We start from the raw sequence: 24,391 nt of genomic DNA, 5'->3' as shown, positions 1-24,391 counted from the left end.
AAAAATGAATGTGGAGATATACACATTACCGTGAAAGAGCCAAGTATGCGATAGCCAAGATTCACGAAAACAACTTACGTCACAGCTCGTGTAAGGAGGCGGCGGCACTGTCAGGTCTAGAGTTCGGAGCCCAGGGCCACTAGGATGAGGTGGGTAACTCCATGGGGATTCCTTCACTGTATGTCGATTGTGGAAGCAGGGAACTGTGCAATAATAATAATAATTATTATTTTTTACTCTCTCATATAACATGCAATTACAATCCACGCCGCAGGCGAGGAATTGAGCAAGGGAGCTGTGGCGAGAAAACGTTCAAGAACAACTGCCTTAAGGTATCCGACTACGTTTAAAACGTCATTTTTAGAAAATAATTGATATAATTTTAATAATTATCGATTTTTATTTTATTTATTTTTATTCTTTATGAAAGTCCCATTCCTTGTGATTTCAAAGAAAGCCTCGATTTATTTATATGGTGCTTAAAATTTAAGTTACGTCCACTTCAGTATTGCGTTTTAATTTGGCAAGTAATCAGAGTGAAGTTAAAATTTTCAAGGCGTTTTACGAAGAATGCTAGTTTTGATAGTTTACTTGAGTTTGAAACATGATTTCTAATAAATTTATTGGTTGTATTGTAACAAAATTTCAATATGATATTCTGCCACATATTGTTAAAGTTATGAACTAAAATCTAAGGTCTCACATGTGTTTAATTACTGTGCTTTTTATACACGATATGTTAAATGAAATTTCAAAAAAATTCACACGTATATCAACAGAGATAGATTTGAGTGTAACTCATAAAATCAAAAATAAACTCATAAATAATAATCAAAAATAACTCATAAAATCCTTTAAATTTTGGTATATCAAACCTACATCATCACTAGCAAAATGTACTTTGAAAATACCAAAACAATTCATTTTTCATAGAATTTCTTGCAATCCCGTTTTGAATATTACATGGATTTTGCTTAAAATTTGACATGAAAATGACTTTTTCATAGAAAATAAATAGGTAGTACAAAGTTCACTATGGTTTTTACCATTTTGGAACACTTTCTGTCAAATAATGTTATTAAAGTTTAATCCAGTACCACATTAGAAGTGAACTAGAAAGGTAGTTGGATAGCCTAATTCTAGTTTTCTTCCAGTTCCTAGCTATACGGTCCTAATTCTGGACCAAGAGGTGTCTAAAGATGAGGAGAGGTGATGAATTCCTTTGGATTCGAATCAGCAATCAAATTCTAGCCGTTCAAGATTCATTGTCCGCCACTTTGATATTAACGAGCAATAAGAATGGGTGTCTAAAAACTAGTTGCTTACCCGTTTCACTTCTCCAAGGATCGACAATATCCCACTGAACCGGGAGTTCTTTCCCAGCGAAAAGACGGTGGTATCCTTTCAAGAACAGAACCAACTCCTCGGCGTCTCGGTCCTCCATGCTAATGGTCAGGGTCTAGAAAAAAAAATAGCAGTGAAAGTAATGGAGATCGATCAAATGAAACCTACATTAAGATGGACGAAAATCTGATGGTGTGGCAGAATTTAAGCGATCTATATAAGGCAGCTACACAATTCATTGTATTCGTTAGAAGTCACCACAGGCATTCTCAGACAGGCTTCCGATATCTTGAGGAGATAGTGGATATCGTACGGGAGCAAGAACGCTGATTTGTCCGCCACAGTGAGCTGAATAAAGCCATAGGGAACTAGGGGAACACTAACAATAAGGGATTTGGCATGATTTCCCCATAGTGTAATTTTGTTGCACAATAATGCTAGTTGCCACCACTGTATTGGATGATTAACACAAAAAGAGTGAGTGGATGGGGCGGGGGAGGGGGCCTGCACCACATAACGAAAATGTAAATTTTAGCTGATGTTGTTTTAACCTTTCGAGCCTCAAGTAACCATTTGAAAATTCTTTCAGGAGCTTGAATTTTTATGAAAATGCTTTTAGGAGCATCAATTTCCCTAAATATGTACATTAGACGTGCGCATTACTAAAAATGCGTAAAAAATATGCCAGTGGCATAGGAGCCAGGGAGTTTGTTGGGTGTTCGAGGACCCCTAAAACTGAGTCAAAATTCCTACTTAAGTATCAAGCCGAGAACCCACAGTTCTAAATCACTTCCGGTGCCCCTGGAGTGTGCGTATTATTCCTAGAAATGCGTAGAAGGCTTCCTTACAAAGTAGAATGCATACATGAGAAATATGCGCACTCTCTTACATATTGTGCTATAACTAACGTTTTGCTCTTTTTCTATTAAATTACTCGCATTACCCACCATTATATTTCGCCAACTCCCGTGAATGATCTGACAGTGCAGTTCTTAAATGGACAGTCTACCACCTTGATAAATAGCCCTAAAAAAGCTTATATCGTGTGAGAACGAGCATTTGTTCTGCAATGAAAATGACACTACACGAAAGCAAGCAGGGCTTAATGGCTTCATGTAGCTTGCGGCGTCGCGCTATGTCTCCTTGTATAGAGTACCAATCAAAGGCCTCCCTCAGCTGTTGATCGTACGTTGTTTTATCGATGTCAGATATTTAAACCATATTACCACCCATTTGAATGAAGAATACAGTGGCGTAGTCTGTATATGTACCACGCAAAGCACACTTCACCAAAGTGGCTTCGGGAGCCGGAAAACCATACTATTGCTGAAAGCAAGTCTTCGCACTGAACGTTTTTCTGAGCCAGAGTAATGCGTTTATAATGGGCATATCTATAGGAGCTATATTCCAGAAAACACAATGAATGGATCATAGGAAATCAAGAGCAAAGAGCATAAAATGACTAGTCCCATTCCCAACTATACTAGGCTGTTGCGCGGCTGAAAATATTGTGGAGCCCGTGTGAAACTATGATCCAGCATGAAAAATTGAAATCGCACAAGTTCACCGTGATTCAATGATGACATATGGTGCCGGAACGTCTCAATCCTACCAATTTTTGTTTTTCTGGGGAAAAAAATGAAATAAGTACCTTGATGAATCAACTAGAATAGAAATATCGATAATATGCTAAAAATTAAAAACAAAAACAAAATAAAAACATCGGGCAAGGAGGGATCGGATGACACGTCTCCAACTGGTATTTTTAGTGGAACACATGTCACAGTGGTATTGTAATAATGATTAAAATGCAATGAACACCTCAGTTATTTTTATTCAAATCAATTTTGTGCGCGAAAAATATTAATAAAATAATGAAATGCCCACGTGATGGTGGTCTCTGAAGGGTTAAACACATGGACCCGACTCTGGAAGAGATACCCCAGGAACTTCTTTCATCCGCTGGTTGTGGATAAATGCATCAAGTTTGAAAAAATACCTGCGATGCATTTCATCGCATTAAAAACAACATTTGTTTTCGTTGATTAACAAAGATAGCTCCCAGCTATAACCTGGGAATAAATGTCAAGTTTTGAAATACTTAGAAAAACTAATTTAAAAAAAAAAAATTTTCGAATCTCTTCGTGGAGCACCAAGAAATACAGGGTGATTATAAAAAAACTATCCCGACATATGGGCCCCTAACTATCATACCATTCACAGAAACTGAATGAAATTTTGGCATAAGGTATTTTGATGTATGCGCTCAATAATGATACGGAAAACAACAGTGTCACTCTAACAGTTACGGTTACAGTGAGAAAATTTCGAAAATATCAAATGGCAACACCAAGTTTTTTGTATTGGAATGTGATCTCCATTGTGAAAAACCCCTAAATAGCGTTCGAACGGCAACTGTAGCATGAAAATCACCGGCGGTAGATAGGCTAAAAGTGAGGACAACCAATAAGGACAGAGAAGCAGCCTAAAATAAAGCATTTTATTGTGTTTCACAAATTTTCCACATGACCTTGTGGAGGACTAATCAGGCTGGGATCTCAGCCGAAGACGAATGAAACGAACATTAATGCTCTGGTGCACGGCAAAGTCCTTTTTACTTTTTCCTTGCCTAGCTCCGGGGATTTTCGTGCTACAGGTGCCATTCCAACGCTATTTAGTGTTTTTCAGTATGGAGATCGCATTCCAATAAAAAAAACTTGGTGTTGCCATTTGATATTTTCGAAATTTTCTCACTGTAACCGTAACTGTTAGAGTGACACTGTTGTTTTCCATATCATTCTTGAGCGCATACCTCAAAATACCTTATGCCAAAATTTCATTCAGTTTCTGTGAATGGTATGATAGTTAGGGGCCCATATGTCGGGATAGTTTTTTTTATAATCACCCCGTATTTGGTGGAGCACAGTTTGGGAACCCCGGGTTTAATGACTACATGCCGTTGCTGCAAATGATTTGAAAATGCAACATTTTAGATTTTTTTTACATTACAGGGACATCTGTTGCAAAAATTTGTAACTAATTTTAAATTTCTGTTTGACCAAAAATATACGGCTTTCCCTAAGCAAACGATGCATTTTTATCATTTTTTCTTTGAATTTTATTCATTTTCCAAATGATTCCGTCAATTTTTTAACACCTTGTAAAGATAACTTTGTATTATAAATAACTTCGTTTCATTTCAATTACTGGGAAACTTTACTTCTCCTAATCTTAACGAATAGCCCCGAGCGGGTTTCATTTGATTAACCCTCACAATTCGTAGTAAGAGCAACGACTGCAATTTGAATTCATCAGCCCATAGTCATTATTTTTAATGAACGGGGATCAACCGAGGAATATCGATCGCTGATATTTAATACTCGAGAATCGATCACCATTTTTTTCTTATCTCAAGGAGAATTTCATTAGTTGGTATAAGCAATGGAGGATAATTCGAGATGTCTTCGTACATGGAGTATTAAAGGCCCTTTGAAAAGTCGACTCAAAATATTCTCGGTTGGAGAAAGAAATTAAAGCCATTAATCACGAGAGAGAGAGAGAAAGCCGTAATTTTTACCTGTTTGTCAGGATCCTTCAAAAAGACTTCGACCAAATAAGAAAGCTCGTCTTCTTTGCTGACACGGACGTCTGATATGCCTTCGATATATACAAGGGTCACGGGCTATGGAAACAAAAGAAAACAATGCACATCTAGGAGGTTCGTGAGTGAGTGTGTGTGTGTGTGATGTTAGACCAAATTATGTGTGATCACATGAAAAGGTGACGAGGGGAAATGCAGAGTACATTCTGCAGAAGCCGAGGATGGCGTTGACGTGCGTGTCACCTAAGTGTGAAAAAAAAGCGTTCAGATCATGGGCGGAGATACGGAGGGGAGGGGTCATGGGGGCATTGCCCCCCAGCGTCAAAGGTGGAGTCGTCTGATCTAATGTATATATGAATTATCATCATCATCGTGCCCCCCAGACGTTCAAGTCTATCTCCGCCTATGGTTCAGATCAGAGATAGGAATTTTTGATGACAACACGAGAAGACTCTTGCCGTCCAGGTCGCTTAGAGGCGGTACGGTGGTGTGGGAATCGTGCTGGACTCTCATCGCGAGAGGATCTAGGTTCAAAGCCCCCATTGGCGGCACAGAGGTGGTCCAGACCAGAATAAAAGGCCATTTGCCGATTCCCATCCTTTTCATTCCATTCTAAAAGGCTGGCTTTTCGGCTTGCAAACGTAGGCCTACGAAAGACAGAGTAGTAGTCAGCTGAAGCGGGGAAGAAATATTGCAGGTTTGATCCCGGGGAAGAGCATAGATAACAAGTTCTTTTCCTACCGAACCTGAGATAGATGTGGTGCCTTAATTTCCGACCCAACTCAATCGGTATTAAATATGACTGGAGTTGGTGTGGGTAAAGTAGTAGTCAGCTGAAGCTCGTTTTACTGAAGTTTTCCACCTTCGAGACCAGAACGTTTGCCAGTTCCCACCTCCCGTGAAAAATTCTCAGAGAGCAGGCAGAACTTTAACACGATACTTACATAACACGGAAAAATCCCAGCCTCTGCCATTTTCAAAATATGGGGAACAGGCAGCGCTATTAGAACACTGAACGCGCATATCTCTGAAAAACCTCTTCAGGGCTATACGTATAACTGGGAACACACATTCGGCATGCACAAATTCGTAAGATTTTCCGCAGAAGAATGTTCACGAGGTGCATGTCAGGTCAAGTAGTAGTAGAACTTCCCAGAAGAACTTAGTTCCCTTCCCGAAAGGAGGTAAAACGGTAGTAAATTACTGTGGCGGTAGACGCAGATTGTATTCGATTTATTTATTGAGAGATTTCAGGGGGACCCGTGAGCTAGGATGAGAAAACAATTATTTTCCCCCGGTTATTATACACTGAATATTATTCCGTAAAGGAGTCGGCAGCCTTCATTATATTGGCGCGGGAGAGGAAGTTTATGAATTTAGTCTTGTTGGCGCAAAGGGTCCATGGAACACAAAATGTAAGACCTTGAACCTTTACAAGGAACCTTTAGAAGTACTACTACTACTTTGAGACGTAGTAACGTTTACACATCTTGATCGTGCCATGAAGAAAAATTCTGAAATGTTGGAGCAGCTCTGATTTATTTTTTTGCCCGATAAACCCAATCCTCATATATTGGGCGTTGGGATTTACGACCAGCAAACTGCCAATCATTTCGAAGAATTTCACTAGGGAGTACAGGGGCAGTTTTACCGGTCTACAGTTCAGACTCCCATCATCTTCTGAAGTTCAACCTCCCTCCTAAAAAACTTCTGAAATAGCAGAGATCAGACTCTTAGATGTAAGAAATTGAGGACCATCAGTTGCTTTCAAGCGGCCTCCGTTAAGGACGCTTGAAAGCAACTGATGGTCCGTTAAGGAGGACGTATACCAGCTTGCGGCGAAAAATGGAACTTGAGATCCATAAAAGACAATTTCTCTTTTAAATGGTACGTATATTTTTATCTATTTTTATTACTGTCACCCTTTCATTTGATCCACCCCCCCCCCGTAATATTCTGATCGAATTATAGATTTTATGGTAATAAAAATTTTTCCGTGCATACTTACAGGGTTGAAGAGGCTAAGACCGAATTTCGGACTCACTAATAAGGCAGTTTCTGGGCCGGAATCCTGTAATAAAATCGATCGGATTAGAAAAGATGCATTTTGAAATGCAAAAATGAGTTTCTTTTATGATCTGAAGCGACAATTTTTACTCACTTTCATGTTCGTCGAGAAGCACTTGGATCCGTAGCTCGGCAGTTCGCTGATGATCTTGAGGTAATGCAGCTTCGCTTGCAGGGCCGTCAGCTGCTTCTGGCCCGGCCCGCACAGAGACTGGTTCTGCTTCAAGAAGTGGCTCAATAGCTTCCTGAGCTCTTTCCTCTTCATCGTCTCCAGCAGAGACAGGGGAACGAAACGGTCCAGTCCGCATTCTCTTCTGTTTCCGGAAATATACGTTCATTACTCGTCACAAAACACGTGCAATGTATAATTAGTGATCAATAATGAATCCTTATCGAATGAAGTTAGAAATTAAACTCTGATGTGAAAAAAAAAATCATTGAACTGTGCACATATGGCCTCTGAACCTATACCTGGGAAAAATTGACAGGGTTCTAGCCTGGGGGACCGGGGCAGAGGCTTGCGCACAGGGGCCAGTGTACCCCTATGCGTTTAGTCAAGTATTAAAAAAAAATTAATGCTGTTGTAATCAACTTCTTTCAGTTTCAAAATGTTTTTTGAATGTTAGCAACTCCCAACATGATTTGCCTGGACGAGATTCTCTATACCTTCCCAGACTCCAATCCACTTGTGCGGCCCCTCCCAAAAAAAAGATGCCGTGTAAGCCTCTGTCTGGAGGCCCTCCGGGGATCGGCCTTACCTAAGTACAGTATATATACACGTTTTTTTAATATTCTATTCTACAATAAAATATGAGGAGAACGTTAAAAGTGTCCTGGCATGAGAGACCTTAAAAAATCACGGCCTTATGCAGTGTCTCCTGAAACGGGGAGGAATGGAATGGATCAGGAAGGGAAGTAACATCTACAGATACAACATGGGATCCTATGGGCTGGCTTAGCAGCGAAAACAATTCTGAAAGGGGGTGGGGCGATGAAACAAATGACCTTGAAAAAGATAGACTAGCCTAAAGGAGGGATTTCAAAACTTTTTCTTGCATTGCCCCCCCCCCCAAATTAAGCAAACTTATAGGATCTTTTGTGGGTATAATTACTTTCACAGCCTTCCATGGCCCTCCAGGGAACGATTTTACTCACTTTGGGAGGCACTGGACTACAAGATACGGAGACCATTTCTGAACCCTTTGACGAAGCAGGTTTGTCTTCTATTTGAGCAACTACTATTTATTTTACCGCACACCGTCTCCGGTCATATAGCCATACAAATATTTACTACCGATCGAATAGCGTCGGAGATGAAGGCACTATCTATCGGTGGTCACCTCAGGTTCAGAAGGGAAGGAACTTATGTTCTTCATCGGGATCGAACCCGCGGACCTGACGGCAACCTTCACGCTTCACGGAGGTAGACGAGCATCTTATCAATGCAGCACTCGGGAGCAAATTAAATTTATTCGAAGCTGTCACGTAGACCCCTGGTTCATTTTATATCGGTTATTCAACGCAAATGTAATACGGAACGGCAAAAATCAGGGCCCAACTTCCACACATGGGAGGCCCTGAGACAAGCAGGAACAGGGGAGGGGCCCTCCGACTGCAGTCAAAAATGTTATAGTCTATGAACATTTTTTTAAAGATTTCCCATAAAATTAATGTGTCCTGGCAAATGCCTTACTTGTCAATGCAGAAATCAGGCCATTGAGAAAAAATTGAGGTGTCATTGTACTATTATTTTTAAATCCATCGCCATACTTACTCTATAGACTTGACCGTGACTTTGCCTTGGATGCCGTTGTTGAGCGCATGCTGCTGTATGTGGAGTGCCGCCAATCTCAGTGCGATGTCGTATTTCAGCTCTGGAGCGAAACGCTCTTGGACCATATCGTTACAACACTTGAGGGGAACGACAAAAAACGACAGCTATAGTTACACATCGGGACAGACATCGATGTACTGATCATCATCGTGATATGAATATATGAAAACTCATCACCTGTACATAAAGGTATTCGAAGGCAACTGGATCTTTCTGCAGAAGTTCGTAGGCATCCTTAGGCACGAATGTCACTCGGTAGACGCATCTCAAGTGATGCGAACCTGGTCTCGCGGCGATCTAATAACGATAAGAAGAATGGTATAACGTGATTCACATGAATCAACATGCTCCTATTTCAAAATTTTGCGAATAATTGACAGACAGGAATCATGATATACAGTATGTCTCACCTTGGCGAGGGTTCCTTTGGGATCTAGGAGTGACATCCGGTTCCTCCTCGCTATCTTCACGTGTTCAGTCACTAAGCTGAAGTGATCCGGGCACTTTATCGACAGTTTCTCGTTCAGAGAATTCAGGACATCCTGGAAAATATCCAATGAGAGCGCGTGAATAATCTTTCTACGCCAATCAAATTTTGCGATTCTTTTTCATAATGTTAATATTCACTCACTTGAACAGTTGTCGTGCTGTCGTATTTGAAGGACTTCGTCTGGCCGTTTTCCAAGAATACTTTGAGCACATTCGGTAGAAATGGAGCGTAAGAATCTAACGGGGAAGGCTTCGAAAGAATTGAGAAAAAAACCCCATCAAATATATAATTATATAGTGGTCTTTATAATGAAGAGATCATGATTATATTCAATAGTGGACGTAATATAATCTTTAAACTAACCGAGTACAAAGGCGAGCCATTCATCACGACACCTTCGGCGAACCTGACCCTCGAAGGATTGTTTTTTAACTTGGCTTTCTTGGCTGCCGTCAGTAGAGCTGATTTCCTCGTCGTCTAATATACAGGAAGAGAAAACATCGTATGTAATACGGTACATGTGAAGTACGATATTTGCACTCTGGTATTCCCAGTTAAGGGAGTGAACATACAATTTCTAATTTCTCACAAAAATACTGAACCAAAACTATTTTTAGTCGACTTTTCAGTGATGATTCAGCCACTGATTCGCGACGAAACACGCGGAATTCACTGCAGCTCCTTGAAATACCAGGCTGATTCATCGCCATGCTTGAGCAAAAGTGTAACATCAGTATTTCAAAAGCATAGCCAATCGCTGTTCTTTACCCTGTCCTCCCCCCCCCCCCAATGATTTCCGAGACATCATTTGAAGCTACAAACCTGTTCTTAGATCAAAGATGGGCGACGAGTGCACTGTAATTTATAGCGCCTTATGGGTGTCTGGCTAAGGCACCTATTCTGGGAAACGGACTCACATCGTCCTCCATCTTCGAGGAGAAAAATTTTTTTGCTGCTTCATATGATGTCGAATAGTTAAAAACAAAGGATCGGGAACAGTGATTGGGTGATTGGCTATAGCGATAGTACTGACGTCACACTTTTGCTCAAATATGGCGGAAGAGTTAGCCAGGGGGTTGGGGTTTCCTTGGATATCAAATGGAACTGATACAGTACAGTTTGTGTGTGTACCGTATACTGTACCACGAAATGCTTGAACATTTCGTGTTTATTCGTGCACATTTAAATGTTTTTTGAAACAGGTACGGTAGAACCTCGTTATAGCGGACTAACTGGTGCTGAAGGTTGTCCTTTATAATGAAAGAGTCCGGTTTACAACAAATAATCCTAACAAAAACGTAACGCTACAGGGTGTAGGGCGTAACCCTACATCAATGAAAGTGCAGTAATTATAGCTGTAAAAAGTGTTTATTATACAGTACGAGTTCATCGAATAGAAAAAACAGTCTTCAGTATAGTTGAAGTGAAAAAGATGTGTTCGTATACACTGTACTAATATTAATTTTTATAGCTGGCGAGTGGTATGGGTCATGAAGCCCGTCCATATTTGCGCAAAACAAAACAACGATCGATGTTTAATCGCTTGCTTGGAAATGATTTTTAAACGAGTAACAACTTTTTCAATATTTTTAGGTACTTAAAATGAGTTCTAAACTCGTCAGATAAAATTTTTTTTCCAATTTTTTTAGCTGTTCATTACAAGTGAAGTCTGTTACAGTTAGGTTCTGCTGTATTTCCTGCTGGTTTTACCTTCTTTTCCTTAACCAAGGAACCTCCACTGAAAGGGTTGTAAGGTTTCCTAAACATATTTAGAGCGGATTTCATAAAGAGATTGATTCACTACCGATTCCTCCTGTTTCATAATTTTTTGAAGTAAATTCCTCATACTTTTTATTTGAAAAAAAATTGAAACGCTTTTTAAAAAAAATAAAAATGTTAATTTTCGGATGTTGTCAGGACGTCTCGAGCATCTTTGAGGGCCACCAGTTTGATATCCATGGGCTATATAGAATAAAATCTACATACATACATATCTAAATACATACCGAATTTCATTAAATTCTGTCCAGTAATTTTTGAAAAATCTGAAAAAAATTAGTATATAAGTACAAACTTAGACCCTCGCTGTTTCTCTTATTTACTAATGACCTTGCAGCTGCTTTTCACAGTTGCTTATTATTTGCTGATGATTCCGTCATTATCTAAAAAAATGCGGAAAAAAACAGCTCCAGGTTTTAAGGTCCAAAAAGATCGGATCATTGCCATGGTCTGTGCAAATGCCACTGACAATCATAGATTCCACTTGTAATTGGTAAATCCAAAAACCACGTGCTATCAAAAATTTAAGTATAATGCATTGCCTGTGCGCCAGGCCCGTCATTTAGGGGGGGGGGGCGTTCCCCCCCCCCCGGCTTTTGAAAATACACTAACCCTACTTATCCAGCATACGAACCAGGGCATAATGGAAATTATGAAGCGACGTTACAGAAAAGCTTTTTATCGAGAAGGCTTGCTTTCATCTGATGATGTCATGACTGACAAAGGATTTTGGAAGAGATACATCATAAAGGACGCTATTTTTAATGTCGCCACTGCCTGGTCTGACCATATGTTGAAGTTAAATACAATATATATGTATGTAATATTCACACTTTTAAAGGATTTTATTTTCATTTTCGTTCCAAGCCCACAGTGAAATCACGTTACTGTACATATGTATTAATAGATTTCTGTCATTCGTCTATTCGGTTATCCGTCACAGACCCGGTCCGGACGGTTAATCGAAGATTTACTGTATTTATAACACCTATTGGTAAATTCAAAGAGCTTCTTCTCCCCCCGATTGATGAGCGATTTTTTTCTTCTGCAAATGATTCATTGTATGCGATTGCAAAAACATTTCGTTTTTTGTTTATTTTGATGGACGTGTGCTTTTATTTATTTTTCATTGATCCGGTGATTTTATATATAGGCCTTCACTTTACTTATTTTTTATTGACTTGTGTTTGTTTTTATTTATATTGTATTTTTGTTTTTGCATTTCCTCTGATCCGGTTTGACTCTTTATTGTATTTACATTTTTATGCCTTACCTTGCTGTAATCGGATTGTTTTCTCTCTGTAGCTCGGTGTATTTGAATAAATAAATATTCTCTTAATTTTTGAATAACTTGGGGAAGGAATAAATCAACAAAAGCAGCAACTCACGTTATTTGTATGCGGTTGGCAAACGGTTAATGTCACAGACTGCTTACAGGACCTAATCATTTCTATAACGTGTTCCCGTGGAGCTTTCATCACATCGTCTCCGTTTATCTTTAGGATTTGGTCTCCCGGTAGAAGTTTGTGTTCGTTTGGTCCACCTGGAATTCAGAGAATGAAAAACAAAAAAAAATATCCCATTAACCACATAAATACACACGCCGATTCATTTTCTTGAAGAGTGGAATCAAAAGTGATGTAATGTTGTTCGGACGGAAACTTCCTTACACTACACTAGAGAACCAGCGCCGCTGCTGAAGTTTTCTTCAGAAATTTTCTCAGTTAGCTCGCGCAAAACTTTCTAGTCTCTAAGAGAAAATAACCCGAGACAGTTCTGTCAGACATAATTTAGGATGATATCCGACATTTTGGCTCTCTGTACGAGAGTTTGCGCAGCGCAGCGACGCGAGTTTCCTCGATGTACTTACTCTTCCCGAATCAACACGCTCTCTCGAGTGTCCAAAATAGGTTTCTTCTCGGACATGATATATTATTATTTCACCTTAAAAAAATTTAGGAAACTCAGAGATCCCGTAAATAAAAGGAATTAAATTTTCAAAAGCACGGATTTCTTATAACTAGCGTTCTATTTAATACAAGGGTGTTTAACCTTTCGGGGAGTAAGGGCCATTTCATCCATTAAAAAAATGTGTCGTGGGTTACTCAATTAAGTGATCTGGTACAGCGCCGCAGGTCCCTTAAGTCATCTGTAAATGTGCCGCGGGCCGCTCGAGTGATCTGAGACTATTGGACTGTGCCGCTTGGTTTTTTTTTATTATAAAATTAGGTTTGAACCTTAATGCAGCAAAACTACTCGAAGGGTACGAACATAGTTCACCCTAGTTTCAGATTCTGCGAGTCGGCGCCGTTCCGAATAAAGTAAAACCCGACGTTGTAAACCCGATTTTCAAGCTTCTAACCAATCTATAACGGCGCCGACTAGCAAAATCGGAAACCGGCGTGCACTATATTTGTGCTTTAAGAGGAATACCAAAAGCCGCAACTGGATATTTTGCCACCCGGGGTACCCATGCATTTCGGTGCCCCTTCTAGAATTGGATCAAATATGAGGAATTAATGAAAAGCGTGAATTTCGCGTTATTTGGGGATTAGAAAAGTTTCCGTTACAACGAGTTTTTTTTCGCTATAACGGTATTTGTTAAAACGAGATTAGACTGTACCACCTCTTAAAACTTTGTTTGAACATGTTTTTTTGAAACACCCTCTATGTACATACCTTCCGTAACAAAGCGCACGATGACGGGCTTTTCGCTCCCGGCAACGAAACCGAACCCAAGGTGGGGGTCTCGAACCAGTTCCACTTCTCGCGGTTGCGGCGGTTCGTCGTCGACTTCTTTCCTCGGGTCTTCATACGTCGTTGTTTTGTTCACGTGACTGTCAAAACAATACACATCCAAAACATTACTGTACAGTCACTGACCAAAAAATACATGCAATATGAATTAATTTAACAAATGAAGATTTCTAAAACTAATTGTAAAAAAACTATATCTCCGTAATTTCTGGAAGAAATATGCCGCATCTCGGGTAAAATCCGAAATTATGCAGTTTTTCGACTTTTATAAGTGGGAAATTGTCCAAATAAAATCAGACACAAAAATTTCATTGGACAATTACCACCACCATTAGACCCAGATAACCCTTGGGGGGGGGGGGGGGTATGCGGCAGCACCGAGCCCCGCGTTTTGGGGATATAATCATCAATGGTACATCAGTCCTAAGACTGGTTCGCCCCCTTGTTGAGCAGCCGCCACTCATCTCTGTCTTGGGCTTTATTATTTAGTTGGTTATAGATGGCAGATTCTCCGTCATAGCGTTGAGATCCAGGTGATATTCTGGGCCTTCCCCCCTTCTATCCTGCCTTCCATCACACTACCGTGACGGAGAACATGTCCCAACCAGTGTAGGCGTCTGTTGTATTTAATCCTTTTCAGGATTTGGTGACTCTCTCCAACCTGTTTTAATACTTGTGAATTAGACCTTTTCAGTGTCCAGCTTATGCGCTCCAGCACCACATCTCCAGCGCTTACAATCGTTTCGCGCCTCTCTTGTTTATGGTCCATGTCTCTGATCCGTATAGTGCGGTAGACCCCCACATATACCTTAAATTTTGGGGATAAACAAACAATAACTTTGTTCATAAATTCTGAATTTCCACCCTTTAAGTGGTTTTTAGAAATTTCCTGATCCGCATTATAACTACCACATTTGAAATTGCGAAACCTTCATAGATTGCCACCTATTTTCTAGAAGACTTTTTTTTCCCGATTGCGAGCTGATAACTGCTTCTTTCTCTCCCCCCCCCACCCCCCAAGTAAGAAAATTTACTCTGCTCATCGCTTATATTTCCCTCGCTATGATGCAAAGACACCTGCCATGACGTGTGACACTTTCAATAGGAACAGAAATACTTTTTTCGGGGGGAAAAAACCTTCGATATTATTTATAGTGAGTGTATATTTCTTTAATGTGCTGAAAGAAAGAGAAAAGCCCTCAGTTTCTTTTCTCGCCCCTTCTCTTATATAACCTTGAACAAGGGATGACACCGCCTACTGGAGGAGAGAGGGGGTTGATTGATTTGGGGAGTGGGGGGAATGAAAAATATGCTTTACTGTAAATACAACTTTAACGCGTTTTTTAGAAGCCGAGGAATTTCGGTGTGGCTGAAATAAAGCAGATCAAGTTTGACGAGATATCTCGGGATTACCGCTAAAAGGGTTATTAACTTTTTTTTTTCATTTGAACAGCATTTGAGATGACGGGCGGCATAATTTGAAACATTTTTTTCTCAATTGAAAGTCGTCTCTAAAACCAACGGTTCAGGAAATCGCCATTGCACAACGATAAGAGTTGGACACCCTGCATATCATACACTAACTAAGATGCATGAATCCAAAACCGAGATTCAATCACGATATAAACAACCGATTGATATTCAAACAAGAAATTTAATGAAATTTAATCAAAAAGTTTATTTTTCCTCTACTGAAAAAAAAAAAAACAAACAAACAAACAAATGTATAATAAAGTATTTTGAAATTCAAATAAAGGGGGAAAAAAAATTAAAATTTCAAAAGAGAAGCACTCTTTCTATCCGAATTCACTCGGGAAATTAATACTTGTTTTCCATCAAATAATCCGGAATTCCGCGAAATAAATCCTTTTTGCAGGAAGAACATGTTATGAAAAATAAATGAATAAAAAATTGTTCTTTTATGACGAATGGTTCGAAATTTCAATTCCCAAAAAAACAGTGAAAAAAGTAAATGAAAACGATATTCCGATGAATGAGTAATCACGATGAAATTCTTTGATGCTTCTTTAAGCCTTATTTCCCCTCCATTCATTGGAGGAACAAGAGTTTTTAATCTTCTCGAAAATTATATTTTGACATCAGTATTTACAGAAAATAATAACAGTAATGGGGAAATACTTAATAACTTAGTCTTAATCGGTAAAAATTTGCTCGGGGTCTAAAGACCAGATCCTTTTCCGTTCTTTGCCAATTTGAAAGAAAGCTTTGCTCTTTTATGAAAATTATCAATGCGATTCAGAATGGATTTCTATTCCCTATTCACCAGGGTTTAAGTCCCAACAGAGAATTTTTTCGAATAATTTATACAGAAATATGCTAAAAAAGCAAGAAATTTTCATATATGGCGGAATTAGATACCGATGATGCAACGAAAGGCAAAACTCATACAGTTATTGAATAATTAATTTGTAAAAAAATTTAATACCGAAGTAAAATTGAGAAAAATCATGTTCAATAATAATACTCGTGTGAAAAAAAATGAAAAAAACTGAAGATTATACTAAAAAAATATAAAATAACGGACATTTTTTTATAAAATAATTAATTAAATGAAATAATTCATAAAACTGATGAAAATTGATGATAAAAAATATTTGGAAGGTAAAGGAAAAAAATTAATACAATGATAATGTGTAATAAAAAAAAATTGGGAAAAAGAAAGATTTTTTTTGTTATACAAAAAACGAAAAAAAATGTATTTATATTTTTTAATTAACTTTTTTCCACAAGTTACAAGTTAGGGAAAAGAAATCAGTAAAGTAATTAATGTATAAAACAATGGGACGTTTGGAAAAAAAGGACAAATTAGGTGGGAAAAAAAAATTAGTATGAACATAAGTTTTAAATAAAGTACAAATTACAAATATGAAAAATGAATGAATAAAGTTAAATAGCATCCTGAATGCAAAGAAAAAAAAAATTAAAAAAGCAATTTTTTTATAGAATAGAGAAACAAATATTTCAGTAAAAAAAAAAAAGAAAATCGTATAAAAAGAATGAACTAAAGAAGTAGAAATTAATAAAATGAAATAAAAAAAGTAAAAATAAAATTACATAAAAAAGTAAAAATAAAATTACATAAAAAAGTAAAAATAAAATTACATAAAAAAGTGAAACTAAAATTACATGAAAAACTAAAAATAAAATTACATGAAAAAGTAAAAATAAAATTACATAAAAAAGTAAAAATAAAATTACATAAAAAAGTAAAAATAAAATTACATAAAAAAGTAAAAATAAAATTACATAAAAAAGTAAAAATAAAATTACATAAAAAAGTAAAAATAAAATTACATAAAAAAGTAAAAATAAAATGAAGCAAATAGTGCAAATAAATAGAATGAAATAATAATTAAAAATATAGAAAATGAAGTGAAACTGAAAAATAAAATAAAAAAAGCTAAAAAAATGCGGAAAACCATAAACAATAAAGAGAAACAGATTGTTTAAAAAATGAAGTAAATAAAATAAGCAAATACAAATTGATAATAAAGAAATACATACAAAAAGTTAGAAGTGAAAATTATAATTTATTTGAGAAAAAAAAAAATCGAAGTGAAAAGAAATTCAAATTCTTAAATGAAAAATTAAGTTAGTAAATCTCTTAATCAAGTCTTCGCACCGCACTATAAATGCCTAATTTCAGAATAATTTTATGGCATTTCAGGGTTGTTTAGATTGAACAGTTTGGAGCCGATCTCACACCGAACGTAAAAATCGATACAATAGTCTGCATTGGGAGGGGGCTATTTCTCTAAAATAAATGTTCTCATGCTAATGATGGAAAAAACTAAAATCGATTCCAATACGTACAAAATGTGTATCCACAATCGAAAAAGAAAACCATCATTATGTTGATCCAAACGACAAAATATACAAAACTCGACATCTGTTTTGTCTTACACGATATATAATAAATTAAACTATTTTTTTTTCTTTCCATTTCACCAAATTTTATACAAAAAATAAATAAAATAAAACGCCCAGAATCATAAATTTCCAGTTCCAAAAAACAAAAAACTAGGATATATATATAAAAGAAAGAATTGCATCGAAGAAAAACTAACAGAGTTTTCTTATTTCTCTTCCCAGCATTACCAGGAGACAGTGCAAGGAAAAAAAACCATACTGAATAAGAAAATTGGAAGAACGAAAGAAACGAGAAAAGTAATTTTCCTGCAGCAAATTTCCGTTGCAAGGTGGGGGGGGGGGGGGGTCGATTTCCAGGTCTCTTTGGGCAGCGAAAAGAAGCTTCTTTGAGAGAAACTCTCCGACCTTCGACAAGAATAAGAGGCTTCCGAGAGAAATTCCGGCTTCCGTTTATCAGAACAACTTCTCTCGTGAAAAGCCTAAAAGAAGACATTCTCCTCTCACCGTGTATGTGTGTGTTTTCCACAGCCCGAATGTGTGTCTTTGTTCCACACATTCTTATTCCTTTCCCCCCCCCCCTCCCGCCAACTTTTATTCTGGCATTCATTTCCATTGGATACCATTTCAGTGGCAGCACCAACTTTTCACCTCGATGATCTTAATTACCATCGGGGCATTTGCTTCGTTCCTCTCATCTCTTACACTGAAATTTGCATACTGGATGCGGAGGTGGGGGGGAGGGGGGGGGGTGAAGGGAAGATTCCTGCCGAGAAAACTTTGTGCGTAAAGAACTACTCTTCGAGAACGTTGGTCTGTACCCGAAAGTGAGAAATAAGAGTGAAGATATATTTTGTATAATTAACGTGAGACATATACATAGAGAAAACACATAAATATTTTCGCTAAAGCTAGAAAGCGAGCAATGTTAGAGTCCCATTATACAAACGCATTTCCAAGTCAGGAATTTGAGGATAAATAGCTACACATCTCTGATACTATTAAAAAAGTTTCTATTCTTAAGTTCTTTTTTGCAATTGGAACTGTCACTACACCAAAACTATAGAGTGATTTATAAAGAAGTATACAGTTTATAGATGCCATAAAACAGTAAGCCAGGTTTTCCTAGAAGCAGGTTTCTACAGTGCGTGCAGCGTAAAAACTCTGATTGGTAAAAAAAACCTGAATTTCAAGTTTTTAACCAATCAGCACGCTGCACACGGCGCAGAAATTCTACCCCTAGGAAAACTTGGTTTAACAGTTGAGGACACGGAGCATAACTGCAATCCGTTACGCCCGCCGTTGTGGTGGTCGAGTGGTCATAGTGACGGACTCGCATCGGGTTCGAGCCCCACCGTCGCCACAGTGGTGGTCGGCGGAAGTTCGTTTTCTGTGGTTCCCAACTTCGAGGCGCAAATGCGAGCCGATCTCCCCGTTAAAGTCTCGCCACAGAGAGCAACAGTAATTCAAACAGTACAAATATTCAGTCACTACACATCACTCACTTCACTTCTGAAATATAGATGGCGGCACTGAAAAACCAAACACAACACTACATTCACCCAGACTGTTAGGTACACACACAATTAGACCTCCGGCACAACTCACTAGGTAGTAAATTGCCCATAAATGGTGATAGACCTGAGTTGTGCTCGGTTGGAAAGAAGAAAGATCCGTTACGCTAGGGGTGCACAACATTTTCAGTCCGCGGGCAAGAAACTTGCACTGTATATAAAGATTGACCACATGACCCGTTTTTTACGGGATATTTCCGTGTTACGGTAATTTTTCGTTTTTTTCTCATATTTTCAACAAGATTTAGTAGAATTTTTTAAACGAAGAATTAAAATTATGTTCATGAGAGAAATTATGCAGGGTGGGTATAAAATAAACTGACACTACTCAGACGTATGTAGCGCCCATTCTGATGAAGGAATTTTGAAGAAACTTGGTACTGTATATAAGATATATGGACCATGAGGGAAAAGAAATATTCAATTTAAAAAGTTCAATTTTTGACCAACAGGTGAAAAAGAGGCATTTTAGTTTAGCTTAGCAGTTATATTTTTCACATGGTCCAAATAACATATATATCAAGTTTCAATGAAATATGTCCATCACAACGGGCGCTACATAGGTCGGATAATAGTGTCAGTATAATTAAGCTGAGTAGTGGAAGTTCAATTATAACAAAAACTTAAATGTGCTTTTTATGGTGACATCACTAGAATCTACGTTTACAATAATGATATATTACCACTGAGCTAGTCAATTGGACAAGTGGTAAATAATTACGATATCAAAGCTGAAACTCTTGAATTGGTGATAATCTAAAAAAAAGCTACTGAAATACGTGTTATTCCCGTTTTCAGGACACTGATGCCTCAGTTTTAGTCCGCAAATATGGCATAGAAAACATCTTAAGACAAATATTTTTGCTGTACGATCGGTATACTCAGCACAGTTATTCATCATAACGACGCGACAGCTCCTAAGATAGATCCAACTGTCCATACGATTGATGAATCCTCCCATTACTCAAATAGTGGAAACAATGGATAATGTGTGTCCAATAAATATTACTTTGATACGTCGACACTCATGAAACCGCAAGAAAATGAACTATGATTGATAAACTTACTTTACGTAATAGGTTTTGCCGTCTTTGTCCAGAGCAGATTCCCATCCATAAGGCAAACTAGAATCACCGGAATCCCAGGATTCCACTGGAGGTAACCACGAGGAGATCTTCGTCTCATGGCTGTGAAGAAAAAGAAAACGATTACACAACGATTGATAATACAACAATTCAATGCTTATTTATCATTAACAAATGAATACAAATGTTTTATCGAAGTACAATATTAGAACATCGGTCATATGCTTAAAGAGAATTGAGATTGAATTTAATCTCTATGAATCGATTTGTTTCGTCAAATTTTGAGAAGTCTTCGGTAATAACTGCATATATATTATATAATGTCGGATAACGGTCATTTACCTCCCCTTACACCAAGTAGTATAGTTATTGGACTATGAATAACGAATGATTTTATTCAAATGTTATGGGAACCGCTATTCAGGGGAGGCTCAGAAAAAATATTTACCTCTGCGGGACTTATTTTTGGCTCCCGCTGACCACATCATTCCGATTTATCACCATCCCAACAATTCCAAAAAAAAAAAAAGTTTTCGTCTTTCATCTTGGATTTGGCACTTCTCTAAGGCCGGGATTACACTGTAAAAGTTTTGTAAAAGTGCTTTTGTAAAATTTGAAAAATGCAACCAATAAGCTGATTGATTACATTCGAGCAAATGCAACCGATCTGTTTATTGGCTTTATTTTTCAAGTTTTATATAAAAGCACGTTTACAAAACTTTTATAGTGTAATTTAAAACTATAGAAGTTTTATAAAATTTATTTTAGAAAATTAGTGTTACCTAGCCTTACAAATATATTGTTACATTCTCTCGAATGTAACCAATACGTATCAGAGTTTGTCAAATCGGTAGAAAAATCGGACGCCGGACAAATTTCTTAGGAGTAATTATATAGTAGTATTTTTCCTGAGAAAAATTGTCTGAAACTTTTTTTTAGACTTTTCTGACACGGTGACCTAAAAACATGTCGGTGACATACTATCATAAATTTCGATAATTTTGTGTTGTCTTCAGACTGCAATTACTGGGTTCGGAGCAAAATGCGCTAGATAATTTCCCTGTCCAAAACTCCTGAAGAAAGAAATATAATTCGAAATCTTAACCTTCCAAATGTGTTTTTTTATTTTCACTCAATTTTTCCATGACTTTTGCTAAATATTTTGTAAATAATCTCTGACCATTTTTCATTTCCTTGACTTTCCCTGATTTTTCTCTGATCATTTTTAATTTTCTTGACATTTCAAGTCCCTGAACCAGCAATCATACACAGAAAATTTTAGGAGGCAATTTCAGTTTTCTGATCTCAATCGCGAATGAGATTTGTCACGTCCTGGTGGTGCATATAGCATACTGCTGGAATAAGCTAACCTCTGCTAAAATAAGCTTTCCAGCTCCTATTTAACATCACATAGGAAAAATACACATTTAGTTTCCCATTTCCTAGAAATCGTAGTTATTAAACTACGATAATTATTCCAAATATTGGAGTCGAAAAGTAATATTTTGTTCTTTTCTTAACCATTATTCCGTGATAAACAAATAACGGGAAGAAAAAAACCATTAATTTTCAATCTCCATTAAAATCTAGTTCATGAATAAAAAAAAGAATGAAATAATTTCCTTTCAGAAGAAAAATTCTTCAATTATGAATACAAATGAATATGTGGAATATAAAATGATTGCTTCAATCAATCAATTATGAGGGAAACCGTATGGAAAAAAATATTTTACAAAATTATAATGGCGTCGTCTTTTCTTTTATCTTATTATTTGCCCGAATAGTAATTTGTCGTGTACAACGATTATCTAATTGGTAATCTGGCAACACGAACTGTTTTTCTTTTGTCCTGATAAATAAATATTAATTGTTCTCTAATCTCATAATTGAATTCGCACTGAATGACAAATTCAGACCGAATAACTAAAATTATTCATTAGTTGAATGTCAAGTCCATATTTTCCCTCTTTGTAGCAAGAGTGTTTTGGTACGGAATAATTTTGTTTTCGCGTCTATCGATTATTAAACAGGTCATCGATAATCCCAACCACGTACATATCCAAAGAAAAACAACAATCGTGACTGTTATAGAACGGTCGTCTCATCACGTATTATCAAATTCGATTGATAACAACTACGCTTCGCGTTCGCAATAAACTGAATCATTGGTTCCCAACTGGTTTTTCCTCAAGCTTCAAGTGCCCACAGAAAATGCTTGAGTGGAACGGGTGTACTTTCTGGGAGTGGAGAATTTGAGGCACGGGAGAAACCGGTTGGAAACCAGAATGTGCTTGCGAGGAACGGGTGCACTTTCTGGGAAACACTAGAACCAGAAGGTGATTAAGTGGACCACAGGAAGGCGATTGAGTAGAACGGGTGTAGTTTCTGGAGGCAATTGAAGCATATGGGAAAGATTGTGGAAAAGAAGGTGCTTGAGTGAGACGTGTACTTTCTGGGGTAAACATGAAAACATGGAAAAGTGGGTTGGAAATCACAAGGTGCTTGAGTGGAGCGAGTGTACTTTCTGGGGAACACGGAAGCATAGAAAAACAGGTTGAGAACCAGGTGTTTGAGTTTGTATCTACTTTTCGAATTTTTCATTCGGATTGTCACTTCTCGTGTGTGTGTGTGTTGACCACTATCCTCGTACACTGACGTGGTCTTTCTCCCGGTGTCTAGACTTTCAGTGTATCTTCTATATTGGTTTTATGGTAAATTTATGACGTAAAAAATAATGTAATAACATCGATCTCTCCGAACCTCAGAATAGCAGCCTTCCTGCCAGTGTAGGCCACGACCGTGACCGTCACACCACGATCATCGTTCTCTACCAGAGCCCATTAGACCGGGACCAACTATTTAAATCCGATTCCGATGGTTGGAGAAAGATAATTATGTCTCTGGTGAATTTGAATCCCAGCTGGGACATAATTATAGAAGCCAGTTGTGCTACATAATCGGGGGGGGGGGCTGATTACAAGAATAAGTTACTACTTATCCCTCTCAGTTCTGGATTCCTCTGTAGTGGACAGTACAGACAGCATTTGAATTCCAACTAGCTCAGTGGTTCTCAAACTTTTGTGACCCGCGGCTCCCTTGCCCTTATCATCGTTTATCTGATATACAAATACAAATACAACGCCACAACAGGCAAATTGCCCAACGAGGTGGCTGACTTAAGAACATCATGGATCCCCGAGCCATTTTTTTTTGGAAGCCCTACCTACTACTGCTACATCACACATGCACCCCCCCCCCCGCGGAACCCCCCAACGAATCGGTACATGCGGGAATGTGCGTGTACGTGTAGTGCAACCTGACGTAAAGTTTGTTTCTGTGTAATGCTTGTTATGTGTAGTGCTGTCATCTGCCCCCAGTTTTTCTAACTATGAGTGAAGTGTTACGGTTGAATGATTTACCGTTGTAGGACTGTTGCTCTCTGTGGCGAGACTTTTTAACGGGGAGATCGGCTCGCATTTGCGCCTTGAAGTTGGGAACCACAGAAAACCAACTTCAGCCGACCACCACTGTGGGGTTCGAACCCGGATCCTCGCATCACGAGTCCGGCACTATAACCACTCGACCACCACAGTTTGATAGATACCACGCATTCTTTAAAGCATGAAGAGCCACGCGCCGCATCAATATCGCCAGCTCACCGCGACGCCCCCTGACAATGATTGGCGACGTCCCCAGGACCCTCGACGCACAATTTGAGAAACACGGACCTAGTTAAATGAAATACTTACAGAGACCTCAAAATTATTTCTAGAAGTTAGTTCTAAACATTTTGTTGTAGGAGTCCCGATACTTTTTGAGGGCAATCGATTTCATATATTTCGGGAGTGAAAAGTCGGTGTTCAAAAAAAAGCACATACGTAACTACATAATTTACAGAAATGCTGGAAAAAAAATCAGAATTATAGAGATAAAATAATTTAAGAAGATATTAATAAGAAATATTGAAAGAAA

At 37.9% G+C, this 24,391-nt stretch overlaps 1 protein-coding gene across 4 annotated transcripts in view; it reads right to left on the bottom strand.

Moving 5' to 3' along the window:
* LOC149069950 (uncharacterized) overlaps positions 1-24,391 on the bottom strand; it is a 304,673-nt gene that overhangs the window by 7,426 nt on the left and 272,856 nt on the right. For all 4 annotated transcript variants that reach the window (XM_089249957.1, XM_089249958.1, XM_089249959.1 and 1 more), the window contains exons 2-14: positions 20,402-20,521; positions 13,795-13,952; positions 12,504-12,658; positions 9,700-9,813; positions 9,478-9,585; positions 9,257-9,388; positions 9,024-9,143; positions 8,787-8,923; positions 7,107-7,326; positions 6,954-7,016; positions 4,922-5,026; positions 1,327-1,459; positions 79-203 (exon numbers count right to left, since the gene is read on the bottom strand). In XM_089249957.1, the coding sequence (XP_089106083.1) occupies positions 79-203; positions 1,327-1,459; positions 4,922-5,026; positions 6,954-7,016; positions 7,107-7,326; positions 8,787-8,923; positions 9,024-9,143; positions 9,257-9,388; positions 9,478-9,585; positions 9,700-9,813; positions 12,504-12,658; positions 13,795-13,952; positions 20,402-20,521 (1,690 nt within the window). The remainder of the gene's footprint in view (positions 1-78; positions 204-1,326; positions 1,460-4,921; positions 5,027-6,953; positions 7,017-7,106; positions 7,327-8,786; positions 8,924-9,023; positions 9,144-9,256; positions 9,389-9,477; positions 9,586-9,699; positions 9,814-12,503; positions 12,659-13,794; positions 13,953-20,401; positions 20,522-24,391) is intronic.

This window comes from Pholcus phalangioides, unplaced genomic scaffold (genome assembly GCF_987345545.1).
Source record: "Pholcus phalangioides strain wild (caught in Gottingen) unplaced genomic scaffold, Ppha-v1.0 ptg000022l_1, whole genome shotgun sequence".
Classification (NCBI taxonomy): domain Eukaryota; kingdom Metazoa; phylum Arthropoda; class Arachnida; order Araneae; family Pholcidae; genus Pholcus; species Pholcus phalangioides.
This window is presented reverse-complemented; position numbering and strand designations above follow the sequence as displayed.